Below are 10,693 nucleotides of genomic sequence, written 5' to 3'. Positions count from 1 at the left end.
TTAGTACTTGAATTAAAAGAAGAAAATTATTGCACATGATACATTCAATTACAAGAAAGATTTCAGAAGTGCTCTACCCAAAAGAACTGCCATGGGGGAGGGTCAGTAATCCAAATATTTCTTTGGGTTACACATTTTACAACTTTTGACTGGGTTATCTAGCATTAGAAGAACATAGCCACTTTCTTCCATAAACAGCATCATACCTGTCTTCAGTTTGGTATTGCAGCTCAGGTTCATTGGAGTGAATGAAGCCAAGTTGTAATACCACACAGGACAGGTGTGGTGCTGTTTTTGAAAGAAATCTGCTCTGGTTTTTCTCTTCCTGAATAAATCCTTTAAAGGGGTACTCCACTGGAAAACATTTTCTTATAAAACAACTGGTGCCAGAAAATTAAACAGATTTGTAAATTACTTCTATTAAAAAAAAAAATCTTAATCCTTCCAGTACTGATGAGCTGCAGTATACTACAGAGGAAGTTCTTTTCTTTTTGAATTTCCTTTCTGCCTGGCCACAGTGCTCTCTGCTGACACCTCTGTCCATTTTAGGAACTGACCACATCCCCATAGCAAACCTCTTTTGCTCTGGACAGTTCCTGACATGGACAGTGGTGTCAGCAGAGAGCACTGTGTCAGACAGAAAGGAAATTAAAAAAGAAAAGAACTTCCTCTGTAGTATACAGCAGCTAAGTACTGGAAGGATTAAGATTTTTTAATAGTAATTTACAAATCTGTTTAACTTTCTGGCACCAGTTGTTTTAATTTTTTTTTTCCAGTGGAGTACCCCTTTAATGACATGTTCACACGGGCGAAAATTTGCAGAATGTCTGCCGGAAAATACAATTCAGCGGTACTAGGACTTCTCAGAAATGCGCTGTCTCCATAGACTGTAATGCATAGACTGTAACCTCTGCTACAAAAATTCCATTAGGTGCACAGTGCAGCAGAATCCTATTGAAATCAATGGCACTCTGCTGCAGCAGAGTTTCCGAGTAGAATATTCCAGCAGGAATTTGCATGGAAATTCCATCATGTGAACATGGCTTTATACAGAGATACCTGGGCCATACTAAATTGTATAAAGCAGTGGTCTTCAGCTTTTGTGAAATTACAACTTTCAGCATGTTCTCATGGCTATGTGCATGCTGGGAGTCATGGTTTTGCAAGAGCTAGATAAAGGTAATAGACCACTAGTTTAAACAAAGATTTACAGAGACTTAAAGGGGTACTCCAGTGGAAAAAAAATGTTTTCAAATCAACTGGTGCCAGAAAGTTAAACCGATTTGTAAGTTACTTCCATTTAAAAATCTTAACCCTTCCAGTACTTATCAGCTGCTGTATACTACAGATAAATTTGTGAATTATTTTCTCTCTGACCACAGTGCTCTCTGCCGACACCTCTGTCCGTGTCAGGAACTGTCCAGAGCAGGAGAGGTTTTCTATGAGGATATGCTTCTAATCGGGACAGTTCCTGACATAGACGGAGTCGTCAGCAGAGAGCACTGTGGTCAGACTGAAAAGAACTTCACATATTTCTCTGTAGTATACAGCAGCTGATAAGTACTGGAAGGATTAAGATATAGAAGTACTGTAGTTTACAAATCTGTATAACTTTCTGGCACCAGTTGATTTGAAAACATTTGTTTTCCCACTTGTTTTCACCGGAGTTCCCCTTTAAGATCAGTCATATTCCTATGTGAATGGACATTGTATTTTGCAAGGCCGGGGTCACAGACAGGTTGCTTTAAGTATTGTGATGCTTACTCTCCAAATAAGCATTTTTATTCTTCTGGGGCAGTGTTTCCCATCCGGAGTGCCTCCAGCTGCTGCAAAACTACAACTCACAGCATGCCCGGACAACCGAAACACTGCTCAGGGTATAAATTCAACCTTAGTTACACACCCCAGTCTCTATGTGTGACCCCAGCCAAAAACCTATTCATTTAAAGCTCTTTGGTATTGTTTGGACACTTTTGGCTACAAAGCAGTAATACAATGTTGGTAAAAGACAGTCCAGAATTTCATTCTGTTTTCTTAGGGGAGTCAGGAATGCTTTGAATCAGAGGGGTAAAATTCAGTAGTAAAATGTGTCTTTCGTAGGCCTTGGTTTGCTTGAATATCAGATCTGTTCCATGTAGTCGGTCAAAGACCCCCAGGACTCCGTAACATTGGTTAAATCTAGAAGACAGAGTGAGGAAATGGGTAAAGGATGCAAAAATAGGATTTAAGTCTTTATATCTTCACCTACTGTTGCTGCAAATTTTTTGAAGAAAATATAAATTTGAAAACCAGGTAATTTTCAGCACCTATAAGGGTACTCCGATGGAAAACGTGTTTTTTTTTTTTTTATCAACTGGTGCTAGAAAGTTAAACACATTTGTAAATTACTTCTATTAAAAAATCTTAATCCTTCTAGTACTTATTAGCTGCTGAATACTACAGAGGAAATTATTTTCTTTTTGGAACACAGAGCTCTCTGCTGACATCATGACCACAGTGCTCTCTGCTGACATCTCTGTCCATTTTAGGAACTGTCCAGAGCAGCATATGTTTGCTATGTGGATTTTCTCCTACTCTGGACAGTTCTTAAAATTGGCAGAGGTGTCAGCAGAGAGCACTGTGGTCATTTCCAAAAAGAAAATAATTTCCTCTGTAATATTCAGCAATAAGTACTAATAATTACTGGAAGGATTAAGATTTTTTTAATAGAAGTGATTTACAAATCTACATTCCGCAGACGTTCCGCTGCTGAAGAAAAAAACGAGGATGGTTTTGAAACGCGTCCAGCGATTCTAAATATGCGATATTGAGCGTGCTAATATAGAACATCTGCCTAACAGCACTAGCGATCATCCGACAGATCCAAGACATTTGTTACAGTGTGCTATCTCCCGAGCGCGCGACCTGTGCACGAGGAACGCCGCCGGGTCACCCACTCTGTATACCGCATCCAGCCGCTACTTTAATTACAAGTTTAAAGCTAACCGGGCTATCTACAACAAGGATTTGATGTTTGCTGACCTCCTTTTTTCCCAGTTGGTTCGATCAAAGGACTCCGCTTGACAGCGCTGCAGTCCCCCCAAACGGTGCCCACCACCAAGTGCTGCGTCCTTAGGAGTCGGCCGAGACTCCAGCAGCACGATCCCTGACTGAGGCCAGTCACCGGGCGAAATACACCATACAGCCGGTCCACAGGACTACACCGAAGGGAGATCCATGGTATCCCGGGAGCGGTGAGCATTTTTTGGATTATATTGCCAACTGGTTGATGTGATAATTTGCGGTATATACAGAGACACTTAAAGATCGATCTCAAGCGACTATTCACTATCCACAAAGCGCTATATTGTATCATTATATCGGTGGAATTTAGTTGCCACTGGCTGGACAGATACAATACTAATTGACTTATTGTTATCTGCAGCTGCTACATTGTATCTGCGAACAGGAATCAATATTTGTACTGTGCTGCTCTACAGGATTAGCCGATCGCTATATTGATAACACAGGCTCAAATCGCAGAATAATTTTTACAGTTATTTTTAGTTTGTATTGAATTTTAGTTTTTAGTTGCTATTTTTTATATTGGGATTAATATATATATTTTACTGTTATTAAATTAATTAGGGGAGTACAAGGGCCCTGTGCATTCCCTATTTAATTCATTTTATATTCTATATTAATAAACACAAATTATTCTAAACCAGATATCTTTGACCTTTGAGCCCCATTTACTTTTAACACATTGTCCCTATTTTTTACACCGTGGGTATAGGTGTTTGTTGGGTCGCTCGGGTCTTTAGTGACGGTCAGATAGACAGGAGCCTCTCCATTGTGTTTATATGATTTACAAATCTGTTTAACTTTCTGGCACCAGTTGATAAAAAAAAAAAATAAAAAAAAAAAATAATAAAGTTTTACCCCGGAGTACCCCTTTAAAGAAACACTCCAGCATACAACCAAAGGGAGTGGTGTATGACCCAGAGAATCTTTATTTGGTGTCCAAATAAATAAATATGTTTGTTTATTGCCGACCCCAGATCTTGTGCTAGACATTACACAGCATGATTGTTTTGGATATACTGCTTTTTAAACCATTCTGTTTTGGTATACTGCCACAGCTAAAAAAATAAATATGATATGCATCCTCCGTATATCTCTATGAGAAAGTTGGATATACATCGCTCGTCTTTATCTCTGGCTCTCCCATAGAGATGCATGGAGGTGGAATGTACACTGCTGTTTCATGTGTCGGTCGACACAGCTCCATGGAGAGAGCCGTGCTACTGGGCAGGAGGTTACGGGGGTCCCAGCGGTTGAATCCCCCGCAATCAGACACTTACCCCCTATCTGTGAATAGGGGATAAGTTGTTTAGTGCAGGGGCGGACATATCGCCTGTGCAGCTGGTTCAGCTGCACAGGGGCCCAGCGTGTGAGGGGGCCTGCCACCATTTGAAAGGGCAGCGGGCCCCCTCACACGACACACACATGAGCGCTGCACCACTGCTGTTAATGGCTCTAAAGCGGCCGCGGCGCTAGTATGTGGGCACTTTAGACCAGTGATTCCCAACTGGGGTGCCTTTAGGGTCCGCCAGGGGTGCCGTGAAAATCCGTTGGGTAAATGGCAGCAAATTTATTATTATTCCCCCCCTCCCCTTTTCTTTTTTGTAATTTCCCACCAAGCAGTAAGCGTCATGCCACTGACTGATGCGTCATGACGCTTACCGCTGGACGAATCGGATGTCGGGCAGGAACCACCCATGACGTTGGACGCATCCCGCCGGAAAGAAGCCTCCATTCACCAACTTTAGGTAAGATAGTCGGAGGTCTCCGCCAGGGATGTGTGTAATCTCCGAGATTTGCGTCCTCCTGACCGGTGTAGTGCCATATTTTGTGTTTTGCCGTGGAACGTGTTACATGACTCAGCTGAGACAGCATATTTGTGGTCACATGACACGCACACACTAACCCCCCCCCCCCCAGGAACCAATGGTAGGGGGCGGGTGTCCGCGTGTCAGCCAATGGAGCTGTCTTAGTCCAGCACTGGAAAGTGCTGAGTCATGCAACATTCCACGGCAAAATATGGCACTACACCAGCACTCTCCTCCTTAGCAACATGTTTAGCACGCTGGTGCCCCACCTTCTGAAGTGCCATCAATAAGGGCAGTGTTTCCCAACCTGATTGCCACAAGCTGTTGCAAAACTATAACTCCTAGCATGCCTGGACAGCTAAAGACTTGCGTTCTGGGAGTTGTAGTTTTTCAACAGCTGGATAGACACTGTTTCGAAAACACGGCCTTAGTCAGTGTGTTCCAACCTGGGTTCCTCCAGCTGTTGCAAAACTACAACTCCCAGCATGCCCGGACAGTCTTTAGCTGTTTTGTAAAAGGTGGGGGCACTCAGGTTTGGTAGGTAGGTCCTTAGTCCAGTGTTTCCCAACCTGAGTGCCACCAGCTGTTGCAAAACTATAACTCCCAGCTAAAGACTGTCCGGGCATACTGGGAGTTGTAGTTTTGCAACAACTGGAGGCACCCAAGTTGGGAAATACTGACTAAAGCAGTGTTTTTGAAACAGTGTCTCTCCAGCTGTTGCAAAACTTGAACTCCCAGCATGCCCGGACAGTCTTTAGCTGTACGGGCATGCCAGAAGTTATAGTTTTGCAACAGCTGGAGGCACTCTGGTAGGTAGGCCCTTAGTCCAGTGTTTCCCAACCTGAGCGCCTCCAGCTGTTGCTAAACTATAACTCCCAGCATGCTCAGACAGCTAAAGGCTGTCCAGGCATGCTGGAAATTGTAGTTTTGCAACAGCTGGAGGTACACTGTTTGGAAAACACTGGACTAAGGGCCTACCTACCAAATGTGTTACCTGTCTGCCTACCCACCTACCAACCAAACATACACCTACCTACCTACCAGCCAAACGTATTACCTGCCTAGCAAACGCTATTCCTGCCTACCTAGCAAATGTATTGCCTGCCTACCTAGCAAACATATAACCTGCCTACCTACCTAGCACCCAAACCTTTTACCTACCTACCTACTGAACTTACTACCTGCCTAAATAACTAGCAAACTTACTACTTGCCTACCTACTTATTCTACCTACCTAACTAGCAAATGTACTACCTGCAAACATACTACTTATCTACTTAGCAAACATACTACCTGTCTACTTAGGAAACGTACTACCTGTCCACCTAGCAAACATACTTCCCGCCTACCTAGAAAACGTACTACCTGCCTACCTACAAAACGTACTACCTGGGGGGGCAGGCACATTCTCTGCACAGGGGACCTCTGCTGTCTGTGTCCGCCCCTGGTTTAGTGCCAGAGTACCCTTTTAAGAAGGGCCAGTAAAAAGGGTCATTAGAAAGCTTTCACGAGTGTACCCTATATATTTTACCTCCAACCAGAAAATGCATACTATGGAGGCACACTATACAGCTGCCATTGGGCCCTTGCATAGAGGGGCCCCCAGTCCTTAGTAATACCAGTGTTTGCCCTTTGGAAAAAAGTAGCCTTGGACATGTTGATATCTTTAGAACAGAAACCCAGTCCTACAGCTACAATGTGTTCACACCACCACCTCCCCTATCATGTGCACCCACTCATAATAGCCATAATAACAACATTTTAGGTAATTCTCTTTTAAATGTTTTTATAAAGGAAAACAAAAATTTTGCATAGACATACAGTAAGTATTTAGACCCTTTGCTATGATACTTTAGCTCTGGCTCCACCCATTTCTCTTGATCTACTCGGAGATGCTTCTTCACCTTGATCTGGGTTGCCTGTGGTAAATTCAGCTGATCGGACATGATTTGGAAAGACACAGCCCTGTCTACATAAGGTGTCACAGCTGATAATGCTTATCAGAGGAAAAACCAAGTCATGAGTTAGAAAGAACTGCCTGTAGAGCTCAGAGACAAGATTGTGTGGAGGCACAGATCTAAAGGAGAGGACAAAAAAATGTCTGCTGCACTGAAGGTTCCCAAGAGCACAGTGGCCACTATAATTCTTAAATGGAAGAACTTTGGAATAACCAGAGAGATTTTTTTAATGAAAACCTGATCCAGAGTGCTCTTGACCTCAGATTGGGCCACAGGCAGGGCTCAAGTCCTGCAGGAACGCGTGTGAACTGAGTTCCTGCACTTTTTCTACAGCAGGAACATTGTTCCTATTAGCAGGAGTCCTGCAGGACCAACCCACGAGTGGAAATCTTGGGTGAGTTCCCACCGTTTTTTCCCCAGGACTTGACTCCTGGCCAAAGGTTCACCTTTCAACAAGACAATGAGGGAAATTTATCAAAACCTGTACAGAGGAAAAGTAGTGCAATGTTCTTCTATTTGAATTTTCATAGCAACCTGTTACGCCGAGCGCTCCGGGTCCCTGCTCCTCCCCGAAGCGCTCGCGGCGTTTCTCTCCCTGCAGCGCCCCGGTCAGACCCGCTGACCGGGAGCGCTGCACTGACATGGCCGGCGGGGATGCGATTCGCATAGCGGGACGCGCCCGCCCGCGAATCGCATCCCAGGTCACTTACCTGTCCCGGTCCCCGGCTGTCATGCTCTGGCGCGCGCGGCTCCGCTCTCTAGGGCGCGCGCGCGGCTCCGCTCTCTAGGGCGCGCGCGCGCCAGCGCTCTGGGATTTAAAGGGCCAGTGCACCAATGATGGTGCCTGGCCCAATCACCCTGATTAGCTTGCACCTGTTCCTTGCCCTACTTATACCTCACTTCCCCTGCACTCCCTTGCCGGATCTTGTTGCCTTGTGCCTTGAGAAAGCTTTACTGTGTTAACCATACTGTGTTCCAGACCTCCTGCTATTCCACCATTGACTACGAACCTTGCCGCCTGTCCCGACCTTCTGCTGCGTCTGACCTTGCTCTTGTCTACTCCCTTGTACCGCGCTTATCTCAGCAGTCAGAGAGGTTGAGCCGTTGCCAGTGGATACGACCTGGTTGCTACCGCCACTGCAAGACCATCCCGCTTTGCGGCGGGCTCTGGTGAATACCAGTAGCAACTTAGAACCGGTCCACTGACACGGTCCACGCCAATCCCTCTCTGGCACAGAGGATCCACCTCCAGCCTGCCGAATCGTGACACAACCAATATGATGACTTTCTTTTTTTTTTTTTTTAAAGCCTCTGTAAAATTAAAGAAGCAATCTGGTAGTTTCTATGGGCAACTACACCACTCTCCCTCTACACAGGTTTTAATAAATCTCCCCCAATAACTCTAAGCCCACAGCCAAGACATCACAGGAGTGGAATAGGGACAACTCTGTGAATGTCTAAAAGAAAAAAACGGAAAAATGTCTTCCAATGAAGGCCCCTGTCCAACCTGGCAGAGCTGTAGAGGATCTACAGAGAAGAAAGGCAGAAAATTCCTAAATCCTGGTGTATAAACATAGTGGCATCATACCCAGGAAGACTGGAGGCTGTGATCACTGCTGTAAAAGGTACTGATGTCTAACATTCGGTTTTTACTTTGTCATTATGGGGTACTGGGTGCAGTATAATGGGGGAGAAAACACAATTTCAGCGCTAGGCTACAACATAACGAAATGTAAAAAAAAGAGAAAGGGTCTGAAGACTTTCCGGATGCATTGAAAGAAAAATGGATTATTCACTTGGCTCAGTACAAATATAAAGGTTATTTTTTTTTAATGTTTAACTTACTTGAGATGGTGAAAGTCATGGAACTCTGGAGAAGGCAGGAAGGGCAAATGATAGCCGCAGTGTGAGACGATGGTGGTGAACAGAGCAAGACAGAACCAAAGCATGATGGTTGCCACGTGGGATCCCATCAGCATTGGTCCAACCATGGATGGTAACATGTTGGAGAGCTGCAATTTGATAAAATATACCATGAGAGAACTAGAAAAGTAATAAATATATGCTGTGTATGAGGTTGCACTACTGAGAGGTTTTGATGAAATTATGTCCCCTTCCGGGAACAGTGTTGTCATTGAAAGACTTGGTGGATTAAAATCACCATTAACGTAGATGTTTTTGTATATAGTTTATGCACATTGCTACCATGTTAGTAGTGATGAATCTGTGCAAGGTCACCAAAGGGCCTTTTATACAGTGTTTCTTGATGTATACCTTCTATGTATTCCACTATATAGGCAATAGACTTCCACATAAAAAACGAACTTTTGCATATAAGAGCAATATTATAATGTATACCAGTCGGATAATGTATTTTTTTTTAGTCTCTGTTGCTCCAATAGAATACTTTTCCCTGCATATACACCATGTAGAGGGCATTACCAGATGGGGGCGTGTCCCTGCAGAGTTTAACACCGTCCAATTGGTGCAGACAGTACATGACTGTATAAGGATGGACACACCCCATTGACAAGAGAATGGTAAGACCCAGTTGTCTATTTATTTATATATTTCTAAGTGGAATGAAAAATAAATAGCACAATGCAGAGTTCTAAGAGAAGCTGCTCCAAAATTATTATTTAATGGGTAAATAAGTATTCACTAAAGCAGGGAAATACGGCAGACCCTAAGTGTCATGTTTTAAGTTACAGAATATATTTTTCTGTTTTGATCGTGTTCAGATAATATTTCCTCTTTTAGTGGATTATACTTACAATGTGCTCCAGTGGATGAGCGTACAGTGACACCACTCCTACAGGTGCAGTCCACTCATGGTGCTGTTTGTGGACACGCTTGTAAATGCTGGGGTGATGAAACAATCTGTACAAGAAGGAAAGATTACTAATTTCTGGTCTATGAAATAAAGTTGTCAATTATGAAAATATCTTTAAAGGTGTACTCCACCCCTAGACATCTTACCCCCTATCCAAAGGATATAGAGGATAAGATGTCTGATCACGGGGGTCCCAGCGGCCAGACCTCCGCAATCTCCGTGCAGTCACCTGGCATTCTGTACATTATGTTCAGAATGCTGGGTTCGGGCAGCTGTGGTCGTGATGTCACGCCACGCCTCTTTAAACATGTGCATGAATGTTTGGTGAACAATCTGCCTGACATGTCAAAAGTTGCTTTATAGTTTAACATAACTGTACATCCATATTCGCAAAGCATTCCTTAAAATGTTCTCATTCTAATTCCTCACAGAAAGAGTAAGATAAATTAAAAATACAACTCATTCTGCTTAAAGGGGGTACTCCGGTGGAATTTAAATTTTTTTTAAATCAACTGGTGCCAGAAAGTAAAACAGATTTGTAAATTTGAAGAAAAAATCAAGGGAAAAAAATCCAGCTCCTGGTGAATAGCAGAAATCCTAAAACTGAACTTTTAATCATGCACATTAAAAAGGGGAATGCCACAGCAGGTGCCAAGTGACATGTCACTCTAAAATCAGGAGTAAACGCCGACGCATAAAGTAAAGAAACAGAAGACCAAGGAAACAGTGCAGTATGTGTTTCTACCTTTCCAGCAGTCGGGGCCAGCTGCAAAGCTGGTTCAGGCTGCTGGGTCCCCCAGACTGCCAGACCCCGTTTCTGTGGTGGAACGGAGCCAGCATGGGGGATACAGCATGGCGTCAGCAAAGGTTGCGGACGCAATAGATGTGAAGCCCACCCATCCTGTCGGTAGGGAGGGGCAGGATGGGCTCATGGTGGGCAGTAGTGAGGCAAGTTATGCTGCCGTGTGCTCGGGGGGCAGCTCCCCAAGTGCTGTGGGCATTATCGGTGCTGTGGGGTACTCCCCTGTGAG

General features: G+C 44.0%; 1 protein-coding gene across 6 annotated transcripts in view; it reads right to left on the bottom strand.

Annotated features, from left to right (window-relative positions):
- Positions 1–500: 500 nt before the first annotated feature.
- The window catches only part of FAXDC2 (fatty acid hydroxylase domain containing 2), a 125,881-nt gene continuing 115,688 nt past the window's right edge, over positions 501–10,693 (bottom strand). For 5 of the 6 annotated variants that reach the window (XM_056516811.1, XM_056516814.1, XM_056516815.1 and 2 more), the window contains exons 7-9: positions 9,604–9,709; positions 8,675–8,841; positions 502–2,178 (exon numbers count right to left, since the gene is read on the bottom strand). In XM_056516811.1, coding sequence (XP_056372786.1) covers positions 2,022–2,178; positions 8,675–8,841; positions 9,604–9,709 — 430 coding nt within the window. In that variant the 3' untranslated portion in view covers positions 502–2,021. Of the gene's footprint in view, positions 2,179–8,674; positions 8,842–9,603; positions 9,710–10,693 lie in introns of all 6 variants that reach the window. The other variant, XM_056516816.1, reaches the window with a different exon arrangement.

The sequence above is a fragment of the Hyla sarda genome, chromosome 4, assembly GCF_029499605.1.
Source record: "Hyla sarda isolate aHylSar1 chromosome 4, aHylSar1.hap1, whole genome shotgun sequence".
Classification (NCBI taxonomy): Eukaryota; Metazoa; Chordata; class Amphibia; order Anura; family Hylidae; genus Hyla; species Hyla sarda.
The sequence above is the reverse complement of the archived record's forward strand: the minus strand, read 5'-3'. Positions and strand labels throughout refer to the sequence as shown.